Source organism: Aythya ferina (genome assembly GCF_964211825.1).
Source record: "Aythya ferina genome assembly, chromosome: 5".
Classification (NCBI taxonomy): Eukaryota; Metazoa; Chordata; class Aves; order Anseriformes; family Anatidae; genus Aythya; species Aythya ferina.
In genome coordinates this window covers 39,930,131-39,950,814 of record NC_140301.1, presented here as the reverse complement: position 1 = coordinate 39,950,814, position 20,684 = coordinate 39,930,131, and the positions used below count along the sequence as shown (strand labels likewise).

At 57.3% G+C, this 20,684-nt stretch overlaps 1 protein-coding gene across 4 annotated transcripts; it reads right to left on the bottom strand.

The window, feature by feature from the left end:
* Positions 1-399: 399 nt before the first annotated feature.
* SYNDIG1L (synapse differentiation inducing 1 like) lies at positions 400-13,964 on the bottom strand. 4 transcript variants are annotated; one of them, XM_084519617.1, is made up of 5 exons: positions 13,350-13,964; positions 12,284-12,567; positions 4,506-5,059; positions 3,302-3,439; positions 400-1,902 (listed from the first exon to the last, which is right to left on the bottom strand). In XM_084519617.1, exons 3-5 carry the CDS (start codon positions 5,034-5,036, stop codon positions 1,744-1,746), a joined length of 828 nt encoding a protein of 275 aa, XP_084375743.1. In that variant the 5' UTR covers positions 5,037-5,059; positions 12,284-12,567; positions 13,350-13,964; the 3' UTR covers positions 400-1,743. The 4 variants fall into 4 exon arrangements, with proteins under 4 accessions (XP_084375743.1, XP_084375745.1, XP_084375742.1 ...); XM_084519619.1 differs by having other exon boundaries at positions 4,506-4,960; positions 13,350-13,962; XM_084519616.1 differs by lacking the exon at positions 12,284-12,567 and having other exon boundaries at positions 13,350-13,963.
* Positions 13,965-20,684: the final 6,720 nt, after the last annotated feature.

Genomic DNA, 20,684 nt, shown 5'->3' with positions numbered 1-20,684 from the left:
CCCTCACCTCTCCCGGGCACCCCATCACTTCTCTCCACCATCAGAAGTCAGACCTGGCTAGTCACTCCTAATATTCACATTTTCCTGCCCCTCTCTGAGCTTGTTTTATTTTCAGCTTCTCCTCTAGGCAGCCTGATCAGAAACCTTCCATCCTCTACCTAATTCTCATCCATCCCTGCATGGCTAGAAGCCCCCATTACCACCCTGCTCCCAATGCGGGCTGCTGACTGGGATCTACATCGCAGTACGACTCCCCCCGAGCTGCCCAGACACCAGCTGGATGATAAACTCCGCAGGGAGCTGCAGAAACACCTCCAGCTCCCAGCCAGCTCAGCACTCCCGCAGCAGCCTGCAGAGCTCACCTCTTCCCGCTCCAGCTCCACGTTGTTACAAACAGCATCCTTTTCGCCTGCTCCTTTATTAGCTCTTCCACATTATAAAAGATAATGGGAACTCTCAGAACTGCTTCTGAACAGGTCTCTGATGTGCTTCTCTCCTTTATGGCTCGAGTACAACAGAAATCGCAGACATTAACATGCTTCTTTAGGGTGAAATGTACATTTGAATGACACGCAGCCGGAGGGGCACGCTGCGCCTCTTGCAGAGCCATGGGCAGAGAGGGGCAAAGAGGATACTGGGGAGGGGGAGCCCTTTGGAGCAGTCATTGCCTTCATATCAAACTGGATGGGCAGTTTTTCCTTGCCTTTGGATGATGGAGATGCCCCCATCTCGTGCTGCCTCCAAGACTCCCCCCTCAGGACCCTGTGCCCTCGTTCCCAGCACCCCACCCCGGGCACTGCAAGCTGTGCCAGCCCTTCCTCTCCACCCCCTTGGTGCTCAAGCCCCCGACCTAGTGCCGTGAGCTGAGATCTTTCCCCCTGGTTCCTCCCCCCCCGGTCACTTCTTGGGCAGAAATTCCCCCTGCAAGTCTCCCCAGGGCCAAGCAGCGAGGGATGCCAGCCTTCCTGGGGCCACGACTTGCAATTATCGTGGCAGTCATTATGAATGCTGGAAAGCCTTGCTGGCTCTGCCAGACACCTTTGATGAGCAGTGTCTGCAGCTTGCATTTCTCCTTTGTTTTTGTCTGGGATGGGCTGGTGACCACAGATGTGTCTGGAGGGAGATACAGAGAGCACCCCAGGACCTTTTGGTTGTGTCCATGCTGTGCCCTCCTCCTTTGCTGCAGCTGAAGGGCCAGGTGCCACCCATGGCACCAACATGAGAGCGTTGTCCCCATCGTGGGCGTCCTGATACCACCCCCAGATGCCCAGAAGAAAGAGCAGTCATTGCCCGGCGGCTGCAGGGATGCCACGGCCCTGCAGCAGGGATGGGGGCACCAAGCTGGCAGCAGGATGCGGCATCGCTCTTGTACTTCTTCCATGGTGCTCCTCCTGGTCCCTGCAGGCAGCCCGCTGCTCAGTTCCCTGCTGTGGGATGGTGTCACCCCACAGCACCGGGCAGAACGGGTGTCACCGGTTCACAGGATGGCTGAGGATGGCTGGGACCTCGGAAGGCCACCTGGTCCAACCCCTGCCCAACCAGTGCCACCTAGAGCAGGTTGCCCAGGACCATATCCAGGTGGTTTTGAATATCTCCAAGGATCTGCTGTTAGTCTGAAAAGGGAAAGAGCCTGCACAGGGCATCCAGGGCTGGGTCCTGCCGTGCGAGTAGCCCTTTTCCTGCAGGAAAGCTCGATCCCAGGAGGGCTGGCGGCTGGGGACGGCGCTGGTGTGCAGGTGGCAGCTACACGTGGCCCCCTTTGGAGAGGTAAGCGATGAGTGCCACCACCACCCCGACGTACACGCCTGTGCCGATGGTGATGGAGAGCGCCGCGAGGAAGAGAGCTCGGCGGGAGGCTGAGCTGGCCAGGTGGAAATCTCCTTTGGAGACAGCCTTGCTGGTCTGGAGGAAGAAGAAGCACACACAGCTGTACCTTCTCGTCTCCCTGCGATATGGGTTCATGCAGCGCGCACAGGGGGATGGATGTGCACAGGGATGAGCTGGAACGTGCCCCAGTCAAGCTACGTGTGGGGTGTGCAGGCATCCGAATGGCCCCTCTCACCAAAAACACAGGCAAACCCAGAGGGCCAGATCTCCTATCCACAGCGAGGAGTCTCAGGCCTGATGTCCCCTCTGCAGGTGTCCTCTCTGTGTGGAGCTGGGGAGGGCCCCAGGCTAAGTGCTGCATTTTCTGATACTTAAATTTATCTTGGAAGTGGATCGGTTACATCGCCGCGCTCTGCAAACAGATTTTGGTGCTTTGAGTGGGCTAAGCGGGAAGCCTGCCGATGCTCTGCATTTTTTGCTGATCAGTCTGTGTTTAAAAAGATCTCGGGAAGAATATTGTCACTATCCTGGAGCTGTGGCTTCTGTGCGTGTTCAGTGCACAGATGAATCAGCTGCCCAGCCCCAGCCACTTTATCCTAGGAAGGCTGGGAGAGCACCAAAATGAAGGAACGGGAAGCCATTTAACGATATTTAATGGATTTTGTCAGGTTTGAGTCTTCGGTTGAAACCTATTGACACAGAAGGGCTTATGGAGCCCGTGACGGAGGCAAACGTGGGTGTTAGCTCTCAGGGCTGGAGACTTCCAGCTTCCCCGAGTGCACGGGGTGCATCCAGAGCTATTCCTAATATCTCTTGCTACTGGGGCTCAAACAGACACAGACACAGCCTGAAGGGATGCTCCTTGCCAAGACAGTGAACCCAAAGGGTAATTACAGCACAGGGAGCCAAGTGTGAACTGTACAAAGCACATCATCACATGGCAAAGGCACTGTGCTACCCCGTACCTCACACAAAAATGTGAAATCAGCCGCTTCTCAGGTCCCAGGCAGTTGGAGCTTCCCCCTTCTCTCACCGGCTCTGTGCCAGGTGCTCCTGTTATATACTTTTCCATTTCTGTTTCTATCTTCTTGATTTAACATCTTAACACCTGTCCCCCTTCTATTCTCGGTACAACAGCATCCGTGCAAACACGGAGCGAATCTCCTGGCTCGACACGAATTATTCTGGGCTGACAGTAACGTGACTGTGAGCAGGCCCTGGGCAAAGCGCTGCAGAAGCCCCGGTTTGCTAAACAGCACCTGAAGGCCCTGAGGAAAAGCCTGCCCCCAAAAGCCCACATAGGAGCTGGAGGGCTTGCAGCCCCGTGGCAGTTGTGGAGCCATCCAGAGCTCCCTCTGCCCCAACCCTTGGGGGCCTGGGCACAACACAGAGATGAGCAGAAAGGTCCCTGCAGGACCCTGGCACCAGGGCTGAGCACATGCAGGAAAGCAGAGGGGGCCGGGACATCTCTTACCCCTTGGGAGAAGTAGAAGGCAGCAATCCCCAGGGGCCAGAAGCAGCACAGCATGGAGAACAGGGCCAAGCCCAGGTGGTCCCGGGGAGGAAGCATCAGGAAATGGTCCTCGCTTTCGCTGTCACTGGAGGAGTCGCTCTGCAAAAAGGGATGAAGTCAGGGCTGGTAGGAAGGTTGGTGGGAAGCTCCAGCAGCACGTCCATGAGCTGCCCCACGCCCTGCCATCCACTCCTAATGAACCTGCATGAATCAGAGCCCTGCCAGAGCAGCACGCAGGGATGGAGGAAGTGTCTGACAGCACCCCAAGCCCCCCAGAAGTTTTCTCCCCACCCTGGCAGGGCAGGGGAGCAGGGGCTGCAGGCACCCATCTCCTCGTGCCACCAGGCTCCTCACCACGCTGCGCCCCGAGGCTACCTCTCAGCCCTTTCCCCCACCTCCTGCTCCACCCCGGCCACACCACATAGTCTCACAGGTTTCCTACCTGCAGGTTCAAGGGTGAGTTTCAGAAATATCTCAGCATCTCAGCCTGGTTTGACGAGAAAACCCGTAGCTCAGCACATTCAGGAGTGGAGCCGCTCCTCGGCTCCCTGCCAGAACAAACGCTGAGCTCGCTTGCTGGGGGTCTGGGATTTCCCTGGGAGATATTCTCACACTGAAATATCCTGAGCTTTGGTGGAACTGGCTGTTTGTCAGCTCAAACAAACTTAAACAAAGTGCCTTATCCCCATTAGGGACCGGCAGATCGATACCCCGCTAAACTAATTTAGAAATTGAGGGAAAGCGGCTGAAGCGGAGCGGCGATGTGTCCTGTCCTCTTAGCAATCCCATTTCTCAGATCGGCTGCCATGAGCCCGCCTGCATTCGGCCAGGGCTTTCCCGGCAGCCTGTCCTCTGAGTGATACACGGCTGTGGGAGAGGCACGGGGCTGTGGCAGAGCCGTGCTATGGGCTGGGCAGCCCGCACCACCGGCCTCAGGGACCTGAGAAGCTGGTGGCCTCCTCCTGAGGTCTGCTGTGAGGGAAAGGGGCTGGAAATTATGAGGAGGAGGAAGAAATCCTTGATGCACAGAGAGTGAGGGCTGAGACAGGAGGTGGTGGGGTCTGGAGGCGAAGCTAAAGGGAAAGAAGAGGAAATATACAACCGAGAAGTTGGCCTAGAGGTAGCAGAGGAGGCGTTTGGTGCCGTCCCACCGCGCAGAGCTCACCTCATACTCCTGCAGCTCCTCCTCCTCCACCTCGTAGGACACCGTTTGGATGCGGATGTCGCTTTCTACCAGGCGTGACCCTTGCGCCTCGTGCCCGTCGGGCCCTTCAGACGGGGCCTCTTTGCTTTCTGTGAAAGTGGTCTCGCAGCTCTCCGCCTTGCTGTCCTTGGCCTTGAGAGCGGTCTCATCCTTCACCAGGATGAAGTTGGGGCCGTACAAGGCTTCGACAGCCAGCTGCAGGGAGCTGGCATCCAGCAGCTGGTGAGTCCTGGCACCGCCCGTGTTCTGGAAGATGTAGGAATAGAGTTTCCCTTGGCAGCGGTGGCTGGGGTAGTCCTGGCTGTGATGCTGGTGGTAGGAGTAGGTGCCGCGGAGGTGCCCGTGGGCCTTGGCCAGGAGCGGGTCCTGGAGCTCGCGCACGCTCTCCATGCTGCCGGTGGAAGGGGAGAGCGATCCTGCGGGAGCAGAGAGAGTGGGAGGGAAGAGCTGGCACTTCAGCGAGGCGCGGCAGCCCAAACGCCTGTCGCCCATGCGGAGCCGATGTCACGGCGAGGCTAGCGGGAACAGAAGGATTTGGCGAGGCTGGGGAAAACAAGGGCCCTCCCCCCCTTTTCCCCAGCTTGAATGCTATCTCGGCAAATTGAGCATCTCCTCCCCAGCAAGATAAGGATGCGACAAGAAGCTCTGATTCAGGCTGGATTAAGACGAGGATTTGCTGTATCTATAATGCATCTTGAGATGGCCACGCACAGCCTGGCAGGAAAGGACCTTCTGCATCTTTTGTGCGGGCTCCTAATTCGTGCTGCTGCAAGGCGTAACAGCACTGAAGTAGCTAAGAGGCTGACATCCACGTGAGGGGCCCTCCTGAATTCCCAAAGTGGAGGCTGGCATGGGGAATTACAGCCCTGTGGGCATTACCTGCTCAGCTAATGGCCTTCACGGGCACCGGCTGATTTTTTGGGCCGTTTCACAGCTGGGCTAGGGCTGGGACACGAGGAGGCAGCAGTCAAGGAAAGCCAGGATCCCTCAGCTACAGATGTCAACACCAATTCCTGCCTCAGGAAAATTCCCCTCCCTGCTCCGTTCCTCCATTTCAGAGCACTGAAACACCGCCCTGCTTCTTCTCTCTTTTTTTTTTTTTTTCTTTTTGGCATGAAAATTTCTGAGATGAAATGTTTCAACCCAGTTTCTTCTGAGGAGCGTTTGCTATTTTGGCTCTCCAACCCACCTTGGCACAAAGACACTGCGTAGTGAGATACCCAAATCCCCCAGGAGAGAGAGAAACGATCGCTCTGTGCTCCTCGGCACCCGAGCGCTGTGTTTTACAGCCGCTCTCCAGCACGTTCCCATCTCCTGGAGCATGCCACCCTCTCGCCTTGCAAGCCCAAAGGTTGCTTCTCCTCCCCAGAGACCTCTGCAGCTGCTTCCTCTGCAGGATGCTGCGTGGCAGAGGCACGCTGCCACCTGCTACAGGGCTCCCAGTGGCGCACCAGCCTTTCTGACGGGAGGTGCATCACCTTGGCTTCAAACCAACCCTCGGGAGGAAAACAGAAATGAAGGAGTTGGAGCCGAACGCTCCAGGGAGTGAACAGCCCAATTGCCTCCCAAGCGGTCCTGTTCCCCTCGGACGAATTCTGCCACAGTGCACGGGTTTGAGTGCTGTAGCCTGTTGTAAATGTCCTCGTTGATGGGTTTTGTTTTGGCAGCGGTCGTCGCATTTTGGAAAGCTGTTCAGGAAAATGAAGCCATTCAAAAGCACTCCTGCATCGCTAAAGCACTGCGCATTTTGGCGAGTGCCCTCCACATCTCCCTCCCCCAAATCATTGTCTGCTCTCCTCACCCTCCCACCTTGCTAATAAAGCACTCAGTGGCTCCTGTGGCAGATGGCTGCGAAGTATTTTCCCAATATTTAAAGGTGATGCCTATTGGTACCACAGAGCATTTTATTTCCTGCACAGAGCCAGATAAATGTGCTTGGAGCACAAAGCCTCCTCCCTGCTTCCAGGTGAGGAAAGCACAAACATCTTCTTTGCTTCCCTCAACATGCAGATTAGATTTCCGATGAAATATGTTTCTTTTATAATGAAACAATAAGGGCTGACCAGACCCTGAGCATCCCTCGAATGTAGGAGCCCGACCCGGAGCAGGACACCATGCAACAGGACACCAAGGTCCAGCAAGAGAAAGCTGGTGGTTGTGGTGAGGCACCAACACCTCCTCTCCAGAAGTGTTTCTGGCTCTGAACCACGATGGGGAGGGATGGCAGCCTGCTGGGATCCGAGCCCAAATGTGCTGGGAAGCAGCCGCAGCCGGGCTGTGGGCAGGCTGCCGGCAAGAGGATGCTGCAGGCGTGGAGGCTGCTGCCTGTCATGCACCAGGTCGTCGGCACTGATTTTGAGGAGGGAGAGAGGTGTGTGGCAAAGCTGCTGGCTCACAGCTGGCTGGCACTCAGCACATGGGCGGAGGAAAGAAGGGCCAAGAAGCATTAGGAACCCCAAAAGTGGCGTGGGAGAAGGCAGGGGGTGCTCAGGGTGTGTGCTCTGAAGCACACGACCTGGATGAAGTGGGGCTGCCACCTCCAGCAGGGGCTGCAGGAGGGGTCCTTGTGGCCACATGGGGAGCCCAGAAGAGCAACTCCTCTCTCTGGGAGAAGCACGAGGTGATAATGGGGCTGCTGGGACCAGGAGGAAATGAGGAATGAAGATCTCACTGCCATTCTCCTACAGATGCAACGGGACCACGAAGTGCAGCTGTAGCACCCAGTCCTGGCATTGGGCTGACCACACACGTCTGCAGGGCAGGATTGTACCATGCACTGGGCCATAAAAATACCAGAGATAATACTGCAGGGAAGAGTGCAGGGCTGGGAAGAACCAATGCAGCCCTGCGGTCTTCCCCAAACCCTATTCATTTTATCTGGATCCCACGGAGAATTCAGCCACACTGGGACTGAATAAAGTAAGCCTGGTAATAACCAGGCTTGGGGGAAGAGGAACGGAGCAGGCAGATGAAAGCAAGGAAGCTGTAAAAGCCCAACGTGGTGAGCACCTTGGCCTCGTGTCCAGCCAGGACACCCCTGGGGGGCAGAGCCCCGTGTCTCAGCCATCACTGCGGGCAGGCTGTGCCCTGCAGAGGACAGGAGCAAATGCTGGCTCCCTGAAAACTGCTTCATCCCCCTGGCACCACAAACCATGAGACTGGGCTCCCCCAGGCTCCCCCAGGGCAGCTGCAGCGTTCTCCAGCCCAATGCTGGATGGAAGGAGCCAAAATAAGGCCTGACAAAGCAAGGTGCCAACCCCAGCTCTGCTCATCGTGCAGCCCAGCCCCGCACCCCGGCCCCGTGGCTGGTGCAGGTTGGCGGCGCAGCCCTCGCTGGGACCCTCAGCGCAGATGCTGGCCGCGATAAGCCCAGTTAATGGTGAATTAAGTAGCTGTTCCAGGAATCAATCATCGTCTAATTGCCCTGTCAAGCAAACACTCTGCCTGGCTTCCCGGGCTCATTAGGAGGTTGGGATTTCTTTGCACGTCCCCTGGCTCCCAAGCGAGAAGGTCAGCTCTGCCTGGCCAGAGGCTGTCCCTTGGGACCAGCACCCCGCAGGCTGGCGTGCTCGGGGAGTGATGCCCGCTGTGCTGCCGTGTCCCTGATGGGTCTGGGGGCAGGGGACAGCAAAAACTGCTGGGAAGCAGCATCGTGGAGAGGTACAGCTGCTGTGGCCCCAGGACAGCAACGGTCCCACTCCTGATGGAGCAGGAACATGGAGGAGACGTGGCCAGCACCCTTCCCATCACAGCTGTGAGCCTTGGGGTCAGGTGCAGCTCGAGGGGAGAAGAAAAACCCTTTTATCAGGCCAGCAGGCATCGCTGCAGAAAGCAGCCGTGCTCCAGCTGGCGGAGGAGGAATGAGGAATGAGGACACGTGGTGGCAGCCGGGGCACCCAGAGGAGCAAAGGGGCACGGTGGGGGCAGCAGTGGGAGAGGATTGACACGGAGCCAACAGGCACGGGTTAGAGGGAGGACAGCTGAGCGTGTTTGTGATGGGAAGCAGCAGATTCACAACTTCAATGCAGCCGGTTTGATGGAGCTGGAAGGGGTGAGCTGATCTCTCACTCGTCTGATCTCCTAACGGGTACAGAGCCAGGGCCTCGGCAGCGGGCTCCCGGCTCCAGCAGAGACTAAATTGCTGCGAGAATTGGGACGCGGTGGGCTGCTTCTCGAGGCTGGCGAGTCAAATTGGGCAATTTCCAGGTGGAAGCCGAGCCTTTGCTCTCCCTGGTTAAAACGTTTCTCTGCAGCAGCACTTCCACCCCGCTGCGCTCAGAGCTCCTGCGCCGCTCCTAACGGGGAGCAACAGCACATCCAGCCCCCGGGGCGCTTCGGCAGCAGCGACCCCAGCCCCTAAACCTCTGGAAATTAACTCCGGCCGTGAGCTCCGACCTAGGAGAGGGGGGCTGCCCCCCGCCCCGGCTGTCCTGCCCCCGGGGGGCCGCTGCCACCGCGTCCCCTCGGGCCCGGCGTTTGGAGAGGTGGCCGCTAGATGTCCCAGGTGCTCCACGCAGCGCGGGGGCCGGGGGAAGGCACGGCGTGGAAAGGCACCGGGGGGGTCCCCAAGTGCGTGCCCCGGCTGCGAGGAGGGGGCTGACTGAGCTGGAGGGCGGTGGGGATGGAGGAAGGATGGAGGAGAGGGGTGGTGGTGAGACACGCGGCTGTGTGGGCGGCTAGGTGTAAAATTTGCACGTCCGGAGTCTCTCCGTGTCCTTTTTTTCAGCTGGAGAGACACCAACAAGTAAACAAAGCTGCTGGCAGGAGTTCCCGCAGCCTGGCTCGGGGTGCGGGGTGCGATGCAGGGGCTGCCCTGGCGCTGCAGGCTGTGGGGAGGCTGCCCAAGGGGTGACCTGGCCGGCAGCGTTGGGCTGGGGACGTGGCCAGGACAGGATCGGGGCTGGGTGAGCCCTGGAGGTGCCGACAGCCGCGCTGGGACCATCAGCTCAGCCCTGGGGACTTGTGCACTTGTGCCCACCCAACCTGCGGCCCCGCAGAGCGCTCAGCAGCCAGCCCTGGTGAGCAGCGGGAGCACTCGGTGCCCATCAAAACCGATTGATAGCTCCCACCGGAGGCCTCTGTGCCTTGCCACACGTTGGTTTGATGGCCAAGAGGGATTGCTGGGGGGTAGCGCGGGTCAGCGTGATGACTCCAGCGCGGGGAGGCTGCCGGGGCTGTCGCTCAGCATCGCCAGCCCTTGGAGGCACCAGCCCGCCAGGAGAGCTCGGCCACACAATTCCAGCCCAGAATTTCCAGGGGAAAGCAAATTCCCATCCTGCTGCAACACCCAAATCACCGGCATGGAGGAACAGCAGCCCAGGCTGGGGGCAGGCTGCAAGCTCCCCTTGCCCAGCTTAGGACCACCCTCAGGAAATATTGTGGCTGCTGCATGCGAAGCTGCCTGGAGAGATGGGTACTGGCTCCCAGCCCTCAGTGCAACAGCCTGCCTGGAAACACCCGTGTGTGTAGGGCTGCTGAGAACCAAAATTACAGGGCCTTGTGCCTCGCAGAAGCTCGCAGCCTGGAGGCAGACCTGTTCCTTGCCCAGACCAGGCTCCCTGCATGGGGTGCCCGCATGGACACCAAGCCCATGCTGCCAGGAGCAGCTCTCGGAGCTCCCCCAAGGCTCTCTGATGGCCAGGGTGTTCTTGCTGCTGCTGGGAGGCACACAGAAGCTCGTGCCTGTGGATTGTAATTTTACTCATGGCTGGTTTTCCTACGCTAGTGGTTACAGTCTTCGGTTTCCCATCACATTTTCCTCATCACTATTTATACCTAGAGCTGAACTGAACATGGTGGGTATCCCAGGTGGCTCCAAGCTCCTCTCATGGCTTCTTCCATGTCACCCTGTGCTCCAGTCCCACCATCTCCACTTCAAGGCTCTTTTCCTTCACGTCCCCCAGGCCATGGCACCCTGAGGTGCTCCCCTGGCCACAGCCTGCCACCCAGAGCAGGAGTGACCTGGCAAACATCACTCTGCTTTCCTCCAGGAGAGAGACCTGAACCCCAGCTTCATCCCGGATCTCCCTCCGAGTCCCAGCTCTGTCAGCCGAGGCTGGCAATGTAAAGGAGTTGTTAGGGGCTGCTCATTTGTCTCTGTTTAAAACATATACGTACAAATGATTCATAACCACCCTGAACGCTGGCGCATGCCATCACCTCCTTTCCCCACCGTCCTGTTTATTTTATCTGCCTTCATTCAGCTCAGGGCTATTTCCACCGTGCTTGCTGTGGTCCTGTTCTCCTGGGGCGTCCCTGTGCCCCTGCACACTTCAGATGTTGAATTCATTTGCCAATGAGCTGCTCTCCCTTTAAAAAATGAACTTACACTCTGGGCACGGCACATCTCTAGCTTGTTTTTCCAACCCCTAAGTTTCCAAACACGGCCTGTGCTTATCGTGGGTGCAGCCAGCTGGTCTCCAGCAGAGGAAGAGATCCCTCCGTTCCTGCTCCAAACAAACCTCAAAGGTTAGGCTGTCACCCAGGTGCAGCTCTTGCTGGCCCTGCAGCCCCCTGGGGCAGCCAGGAGCATCTGCAAGGGCAAAGACACGCAGGACATGACTGCTAGGTTACCTGCCATGGGGCTGGAAAGAGCTGATGAAAACCGATGTCATGTGCTCTTTTTAATGTCTCTGTCAAGTCCTGACCACGGCTTGCTGAGCGGTCCCCTGAGCTTGCCCTTGCCTTTGCTGTATCCATGCTTTCCCTCTCTTTCTGGCTCATCGCTCTTCCCCAGGCTGGATTTAGACCAGCCCTTCCTGGAACTGCACTCACACTGCACCCCTAAAGCTGCTGTCAGCATGCTCCTGGCACGTCCCTGCTACATGGGGACAAGCCACAGCCCCGTCCATCTCACCCTGTATGGTATCTTAGGGTCTGTGGGGTCTGTGGGGCATTTGGGGAGAGCCCAGCCCCGGAGCTCCACCACAACTGGGGAGGCTCGACCTGGCCCCACGGGGCTGGGTGGAAATTGTCACGCAATCATTTGGTTCTCCAGAAACAGAGCCTGGGGGCAAACCCTGTGCTTGCCTTTGTTTTTCAAGAGAGAGATGAAACGTTTCGCTCCAAAGTGAAGCTGTTGGAAGCGAGGCACCTGAAAAACACTGGAGACGAGCGCAGCTTTCCCCTCCAGGCTGACCAAGGCATTCAGACTGCTTTGCTGCCTTTTGCGCTTCACTAAGAAGCAGCAGCAGTAAGACTATTTGGAGGAAATCTATAATGGACTTTTTTTTTTTTCCCTGTCTCAATGCTATGGCTTGGCTCTTCAGCTGGAAAAGTCAATCATTTGCCCATCACTAACTCTACAGATAGAGAAAAGCTGGCTCAAGATCTGGCCTAAAATAACCCCCTCGAACTTGTACCACGAGCACTGCCTGCCAGAATCAGGCCCAGCTTTAGAAAACAGGCAGAAAAGAGCAAAAAATCTGCCTGATTCAGAGAAAATGCCTGCAAGAGAACTAGAAAACAACTCCGGGCATGGCTGTTGAGATGGGAGGGAGGGCAGTGGTCAAGGAGAGGTGAGAGACCTGGGGAAGGGGCACGGTGCTTCAGTGTCCAGAGGGTCTGATGCCAACGGGGTTGGGGGCAGGATGGGCAGAGCTGTGGGCTTCACCTCTTCCTCCTTCACCTCAGAGGGCAGGGAGGGGTTTGGTACCAGGCAAAAGCCGGGATTTGCTGTACAAATTCACCGCGCCGGAGCTGCAGCAAATTACTCATTCTTTAATAATCGTGTTTATTACCTGCCTCTGATGGTGGTTCAGGGAGTTGAAGTGAAGCCGATTCAGCTCCCCGAAGCTTTCGGTCTGCCAGCCATTTTCATGAAACGAGAAACTTTTGCCGGAGAAATGCAGCCACTACATCTTTGATTGGGTAATTCCTTCTCCTGACAGCCTACAAAGTAACCAGCTATTATCCCCAGGGGACCGGGGCTTTTTTTGCCATGTGTTGTTGCAGGCAGCCTCAGACCCCGCTCCTCTGGTTAGCCCTGTCATTTACGTAGTGCTACCTTCCACTCGGGGTCCTCCTGGGGGAAAAAAAAAAAAAAAAAAGGTTTCTACCGGTGACAGATCCTGAGCTGGCGGAAAGGCGATTTGTTTTTCAGAGGCAAAAAGCAAGCAACCCGGCAAAGTGGCTTGGTGGCGAAGAGCCTAGGTTTCGCGAAACCCGCAGCAGCTTTGGAGAAGGAATCATAAACAGGCGCTGCTCAGGCACTGAAAGCTCTTCCCTTCCCAACTCCTGGGCTCTCGGCTCTTCCCCCGGGCACGGGCAGGCACAGGGACACCGGGAGGAGGTGCAGCTCCGGCGGGGCACGGTGCGGCCACGGCTCCCCGCTGCCCACGGCTGCAGGAGCGAGCCCCGTCCCTTCCCCTGCCGCTGCCCGGGGGTGCCCGGGGGGAGCCGGGGGAGGGTCTCGGGGGGCTCCCTCGGCTGTGCAGGAGGGCAGGCAGCCCCCAAGCCCGGCGGGCGGCCGAGCCGCCTGGCCGGGAGCCCCGCAGGCTGCCTCCCGTGCACGCAGCAGCGCAAGGTGCCATTGCAGCTCCCGTGCCATAGCTGGCCTGCAAAACTTTTCCCGAAATCCTTCCATTTCGCCCCCCCCACCCGCCCCCCGGCCCCCTCAGCAGGCGCTCCCTCCCCGGCTGCCCGCTGCCCGCTTTCTCCACCTCGCAGCCCCCCGGCTCGGCCCGACACCCCCCCCCACCATCTATTTCTCATCTATTCCCTCCGGGACCCCCGTCCCCTCTCCATCCTCATCCTTCCCCCCCCCAAGCACCGCCAGCTCCCCCGGCTCGGAGCCCGCTCCCTTACCTGCGGGGCTCAGCCGCGAAGTTGGAGCGGCGGCGGCGGGGCGGCGGCGGGCATGGCCGCGGCGGGGGGGGCCGCGCTGCGGCGGGGCGAGGGCTGCGGGGAGCGGCTCGGGGGGGCCCCGGGCAGGGCCCTCGGGCACGGCCGGGGGGCGCCGAGGCGGGCACGGAGCCGGCCGGGAGGCGGCGGAGCCCTCCGGTGGCGGCGGCGGCTCCGCGCCCCGGTGCGCCCGGCGGCGGAGCGCGGCCGGTACCGTTCCCCGGTTGCCGGTTCCCTGTGCCAGGAGCCTCCTCCCGGCGCGGCTCCGTCCCCTGCCGCCCGTTCAGACGGCGAGGCTGGAAGTGGCTCCGCTGCCTCCTGCTCGCTGCCTTCGCCAGGGCGCAGCGCTCGCCGCTCCCCCCCCCCCCCTCCAACCCCAGCGCCCGGGGGGAGCCCCCGGCAAGGCGGAGAGGCGCGGCGGGCAGGTAGAGCTCCGGGGGGGGCTCTGCTGCTGCGGCTCAGCCCGGGGTTTTCCTGCCCTGCCCCGCGGGGAGCTGCCGCCCGCCCGCCCGGGGGTCGCCCCGCTTGGCGGAGTTAATCCGGATTCGCATCAGCGCAGCGCGAGTTGGCACCCGGGCCCTGGCAGCCCGTCCCTCCCGCAGCCCCCCTCCATCCCCGCGGTGCCCCGGGAGCTCTGCTGCTCCCCGCCGCTCCGGCAGCTCCCCGAGCCCCCCTGCTGTCTCCCCCGTTGCTCCCAAACTCCCCAAATCCCGGCTCCTCCCCGGCTCAGGGGTACCCAGCAGCGTGACGGCTGCCAGCAGAAGTGTGAGAGGCTGAAGGGTGGCCTGGCTGGGGCACCTGGACCCCCCCCAGAGGGGCCCAGGAGCTGCAGAGAGCCTTTTCCAAAACCAAAGGGACTGGCTGGGTGGTGCAGGCTAAGCACAGCACCTGGGCTTTGTGTCCTCACAGTGAGAACCAGCAACAAGTGGCACAGCCCCACGCCAGGCAGCTTTCAGCTCCCTGGGGGCAAACCAAGTCCCACTGTCTGCATCCCCAAGCAGCTCGGGGAAGGATGTGAGCCCAGAACACCAGCCACAGGCTGGTGGCTGCAGCCAGGGGACTGTCTTCCAGGGTGAGAGCTGGAGCACGGAGTTGCTATTATTAATACAGGGATCCCCAGGGAAAAGTGCTCCTGTTGGCCAGACCCAGCTGGCATAGCTTCAGGGGGGTCTCCTGCACAGCCTGCAAACCCCGAGAAGGACATAGTCCATCCAGGTGTTCCTAGGGAGTGGGACAAATGGGAAAGGGCTCAGGATGCCACAAAGAGGTTGGGGTGGGCTGCTAAAAAGCAGCCCTATGGCATCTCCGTCATCAGAGGTCTGCCACTGCCAGTTAGACAGTGGGACTTGGTGTTTGCTGGGACAGTTTGGTGGCAGCGACCTTCCCAGGGTGACAGCCCCAGCCAGGGTCCCCCTTGTGCCTCCGGGAGCTGCTGGTACCAGCGGGCATGCGCCCCGCTGGAGCCCAGCCTGCCGTAGGCAGCCCTGCGGTGTGCCTTGGTTATTGGCCCCCACGCAGCCACGGTCAGCCAGCACCTGCTAATTAAAGGCTGACAAAGAAGGCCAGGAAGAAAAAGCCTCATCACGCATGGACAGCCCTTCGGCGAGGCCTGAGGGGCTCGGGGTGGTGGGAAGCGAGTCGTGAGCTTGAAACCCTGTCTCTCCATGCTGTGGGGGAGCCTGAGAGAAAAACTCGGTAGCTGGATGAAGTGTCTTGATCCACGGCTTGCCAAGGCCCTGGGAGCTGCCGTGGCTCCACGCGATGCCGAGGTGCCGAGATGCCCAGCAGGAGGATGAGCAGGAGAGCGGGGAGGATGGCTGATGGGTGGCAGTGCTGTCACCGCCGGTGTGCAGGCAGCTCTGCCCCCGCAAGCAGCTTTCGGCAGCTCCGTCCTTCACACGGGCCGCGCACAATCGCTGGATTAAAATGCAGGCGCAGCGATTAGCTGGCTGGGCGGGGGATTAGCCCTCTCCAACTTTACAGGCAGCACTTAGCGGCGGAGCTGCAGCTCTGCTTCTCCTGCTTTAGTGACGATAAGGTGACATTAGCATCCCCAATCAAAGCCTCGCCGACCTCAGGCGGCTCCGGGAGAAATGCATGCATGCGCTTGTATCAGAGGACTTGCTTGTGCTTAGGAAGGTATGGTGAAAAACAGCTTAGGCAGTGGGGTTTTGGGGTCGTTGTTATAACAGCAGCCACCCGGTCCGTGTCAGAGCTGGGCAGCATCCCTGGGATGCGACACGAGCTCTCCTTGTGCCTTCTTGGCTGAAAGGAATGTGTGACCCAGAGGAATCCTTCAGGAATGAGCCGCCTCCAGGGCAGCGAGGAAAAAACCACCCAAGGGAAACCTCCCTACCCGGAGAGATAAAAGGGCCAGAATTCAAGGCAGAGGCGAAAATCACACCCGGAGTCTCCTGCTCGGCTGAAAGTTGTAGCTAGATTTATGCATCCACTGGGGTGAATGAAAGAAAAATGGATGTACAAATGGCCCCCCTCTCTCAGCTGCAGGCAGCAAGGGAGACCTCTGGCAAGAACCCATCCAGCAGAAGGAAATGAGATCTCATTACATTAAATATTAGCCGACGTGTTATCACATTGGGCTTGTTATACCAGCTAAATGATGCCTCTCTTCAAAAAATAATTAAGAAAACGTTGCCGTAGACATAGAATACGCGAGTAAAAGGCTGTGCTTGTGTTTCAGAGCTGCCTTGCACAGGAAGGTGGGTTTTTGTTTTTGATTATGTTCTATCAAACATTCAAAACTCACTGCCAATATGTCCTGAGCTTCGCAGGCTTCATCTAGATACAGACATAGCAACAGATAAATACGCCACGACAGATTTGGTAACACTACTTTATTGACGGCCAAAAACCAGATCACTTTATGCGGAGAGCCTGAACTCCTGCCAACCAGTCACGAGTGGCGAGGCGAGACGGAAGATTTACCGCCAGACAGGGACCGAAACCACTAAAACCCCAAATCATTGGGAGGGCTGCGCCAAGGTGAGGACTCAGCTGCAGAAAAGCAGAAGGAGAGAGCGAAGAGGAGGTGAAAAGCAAGCCCTGCTCAACCAGGAGGCGTCAGGCAGGGCCCGCGGTCCGAGGGAGCAAGGCGAGCGGCGGGGCTCTGCACATGCGTCCGCGGGGACTGGGGGAGCACTGAACAGATTAGCTTCTATTTGCAGCTATTAAAAATGATCAGATTAGTGAAAGCTAGAACCGAGAGAGGAGCTTTGGAGGGATCAGCCAAACCTAATTAATTGGGCAGCGTGATGGGAGAAGAAATTAAGTGTGGACAAGTAGAGGGTGAAGCATATTGGAAGGAACAACCTCGGCTTTTCATAATCGCTAGTGATTTCTAAATTAACTGGAAGCATTAAGGGAAGAAAGATGTGGGTGGATCTGTGGACAATAGAGTGAAAACCATCTGGTTAATGTACAGTGGTGAGGAAAAAAAAAACAAACGCGCTGTCAGATTGCTTTCATAAGGGGATACAGAAAATAATAAAAATATTACAGTACTGTGTTGATAGTGACTCAGCTGTTATGGACAAGTTCAGTTTTTCAATTAGAAGACAAATTCAGATTATTTATGATGAAAAATACAGTAAAAAGAAAAAAAAAAAAAAAGAAGAAGAAGAAGAGTTTTGTGTAGAAGCGAAGCACCTTGGGGTGTAGAATGAAGTTTCTCAGCATGCACGGGGAGATCTGGCCATTTTGCAGGATGCAGTAAGACAGACGCAAGCTACAGGTCCCTTAAGAAATGTGGCACCCAGCATCAGATTTTGTCATGCCTCTAATACCATTAGCACCTGATAATGCGGATGCCTCAAACTTAAAAAAAAAAAAAAAAAGCTGAGTAAAAGCCTGCATCTGCAATATATTTGAATATCTTCCTTTTGGGATTAGCGTCGTTTTCCTCCCTCCTGGTAAGAAGAAACGTCGGCTGCTGCCAAACCAAAAGCACTGGAGCACAGAGGAGCCCGCAGGGATGTCCCTTCACACCCCCTGGTCCCCACCAGCACCTTGAGGGGTCTCGGGGAAGCGGGGCTCATCCTGCTGCGGTGCGGGAGCGGTGCTCCTGCTGCCTGCTGCCAGGCGCTTTCCTTCGGCAGATGATTGATGGAGGAAGGCGGGTGCCTTTAGAAAGCTATTCAGAGCACCTGAATCTTGCGGTAATTAAGCTCTCAATTTACATACCATGAATAGCCATTCAGTGGTACCTTCCTTTCCCCTGGTTCAGCTAGGAAGCCTTGCTAGATGCCTGAAGTGTGTGGCAGCAGCTCCAGCTCCTCTCAGCACAGGCAACTCCCTTCCTCCAGGACAGCCACGTGGATGCCCATCCTGCTTGGGACAAGAGGGCGAGGAGGTCATTGCAGAAACAAGCAGGTTCTTATGAGGGTGGGAGACCTCTGTGAATCCCAAATGCCCTCTTAAGCTCGTCCTTCTGGCCTGGAGCCAGCTGAGGGGGAGGCTGGAAGAGTGGGGTGACAGCGCCCTATATACAAAGACTTGATGGGGGCAAGGAGGAAGAGGGATGTGCTCAGGAGGACATCTGGAGGATGAGAGGAATAGGGGAGTGACCCCAGTGTGCAGGCTCACTGCTTTGCATCACTTTGGCAAAGCAAAGCAGCTTTAAACCCAGAATAAGGGTCCATATGCTTTGGCTGCTTTTGCTAGCAGCCAGATCCTTATGGTAAATCTGGCCATAAAAGGTAACTTTCTCTCAGAAAAATGAAGCTGGGCTGGGACTACCTGTCTGGTAGTTGCCACACAGGGAGATCATCTGGGAAGGGACTCTCTGGGGCTCTCCTTTGGTGTCCAGATGAATGCCTGTAGCCAGCACTCAAGACCACAGTGTTTTCCTGAGAGAAAATGAAAAGAAAAGGCTGCACCTCCAGAAATCTGTTATTCCAGCCTGCCCTGACACCTGCACGCGTTATTTATGGCTGAGGTTACATGTGGAAACTTTCCAATGGTCAGGATGTCTCAGCAGTGGAACAGGTTATCTGCAGAGGCTGCAGAGGCTCCACTCCTGGAGGATTTAAACCAGGTTAGAGAAATATCTGTCCAGAATGTTCTGGGCAGAACTGATCCCACCCTGGGGGAGAGAGATGGATGCAATGACTTTGGCAAGATCCTCCCCAGCCTTATGGGCTGTGACTCTGTGGTCACGTAGTGCTTGAATGGGGCCACCAAGTAGCAGAGTTGGGACTTCTGCTGAAGATGGAACTGCATTTAGAAAATCAAGGGGAAAAAGCCACTGACCCTCAAGTCAGCCCCAAGCCTCTATGCTGTGCAGCCCATACCAAAAAATCCATGAGCTTCATACAGAAAAAATTAGATGTGTTTGGGCCAGGGCAGAGGTGCGGGTGCTTGAGAGCTGTCTGTACACATCTGCATCCTGTTATGTTGCATTTAGGGCACAAACAGCAGGCTTGCCGTAATTCCTCCCCAGAACAGAAGTCAGTGACACGTGCCTGCCTGGAAAGCTGTGCCAGCTCCGATGAGGATGGAAGTGAGGTCAATGGCTGGCGGCCGTGATTCAGCCTCCCCGCACCAGGGACAGCCGCGCTGCTGGCGCTGCCTGCAGCACCCGGTCCCCGGGGCTGGCAGGGCGAGAGGGAAGGAGCAGGATAGGGCGGTGGATGGAGAGGAGATGACGGCGAGGAAACATCCCACATTCCAGAGCTGGCTTTGAACCAACGGGGTTCAGTCTTTAAATCCCACAGGGGCCTGATCTGTGCAGCTTCACTTCCTCAACTGTTTGTTGTCTTCTGTTTTTTTCTGTTCTCCCCTCATTTCTGGGAGTTGCACACCTCTATCCAAAGAGTGTGGACGTGTCCCAGCCTGAGCACAGGTGGATGTGGGCAGGAGCTACAGCAGCTGAGAGCTCCCCCTTCTGCAGTGGCTCCCATGTTGCGATGTGGGCACAGAGGGTTACCCCCATCCCCTGCAAAGACAGAGCCCACCTGTGCTGGAGGTCACCTGCTGGAAAGCAGGTCCCCCGCCGCCCGACTGCTGAATAAAGCATCGTTACGGGCTGACAGACGGAGCCCTGGGGAGCTCCTAGCTCAGCTACTGGCAGGAGGCACAGTCTCTGGAAATGAAGCTTTACAGCGCTGCCGAAGCCCGAGATGAAAGGGAGGCAGCAGGGTTAGGAATAAGATATCAAGTGGCAGCCCTGTGAGCACTGCGGGGGCCTTCCCCATTTCTGCTCGCTCCCTTGCCGGCACAGAGGAGGGGTGGCAGGGGACGCACCCCTGCCTGCACGGCCTGGGAGCCTCCTGCAGAGCCCCCAGCATCCCACTGCCCTGTCCCCGAGCCTTGTGTACAGCTTCTGGGCACACAGGGACCTTTTCCACCTCACATCCCTGGGTGGGGAGTGAGCCTTTTGCAGGGTGAGGTTCCCGCTGTGCACCCTGACCTGCAGCTCCCGGGGTTTTTTCCTCTCTGCAGTGAATCGTCTCCTTCCTGGTGTCAAGCCTCCAGGAAGCCGGCTGTGGAAATTTTAGGGAAAATCAGCTCAGCAAGCAGGAACAGAAGGGCCTTGTCCCCCAAACACTTTAAAAATATTGAAATTCACTTGAATAAGCAAAAAAAAATGGCTGAACTGTCACGCATGAGGCACATGAATCATCTTCAGGGAGGAAAGCGATCCTGGCAATGTCTGGGCTTGAAGTAACAGTAGTTAACATTATAATGACTCATACCACATATGCGTCACATCGTTTTTCATTAAGAGCAGGATCCTGGTGTCCTGTGACTAACTGGGAGCTGGAACCATGGTCCTAAAGCCTGGGGCCAGGGACCGGCTCTCCCATATGTTCTGGGTCAGCGCCAGAAGCATTATCGGCCATCAGATATTAAATAATAATAATTCTCAGATCAAACACTTCATTCGAATGACAAAATGAGATGGGCTTTGGAGCTGCCTTCCCCAGGGAGTGGTGTGATTTTAATAGGGAGAAAATGGATAAATTGAGGGCAGGCACCTCCAGAGAGGCCCTTCTTCTGCTCTCAGCTCATTAATGTCAACCCCTGGCTCTGCAGCCCTTTTCTGATCTTCAGACAAGGTCAAAATTTCCATTTTTGTTTCTCCACAGAAAGACCTTGGATTCCTTCTCAGTAACCTCCCGCCCCCCTCAGCATTCTCTCAGCAGATTTCCTGATGGTGCAACCCCCTGCTGGCAAGCTCTGGATGCCAGCTCCTGCAGCCCGAGCCTCTCGGTGAACCTCACCCCGAGCACCGTGTCCCACCAAGACTCTTGGTTTGCCTGCACTTGCCCATCTACGCCT

What these genes read in the sequence shown, in the direction of transcription:
- SYNDIG1L (XM_084519617.1), bottom strand. Translation starts at nt 5,036, where the DNA reads ATGGGCGACAGGCGTTTGGGCTGCCGCGCCTCGCTGAAGTGCCAGCTC. An exon ending in AGGAGCTGCAGGAGTATGAG is followed by an intron (nt 3,440 to 4,505) that starts GTGAGCTCTGCG and finishes CCCTTTTTGCAG; the next exon opens with AGCGACTCCTCCAGTGACAG. An exon ending in CCTTCTACTTCTCCCAAGGG is followed by an intron (nt 1,903 to 3,301) that starts GTAAGAGATGTC and finishes TTCTTCCTCCAG; the next exon opens with ACCAGCAAGGCTGTCTCCAA.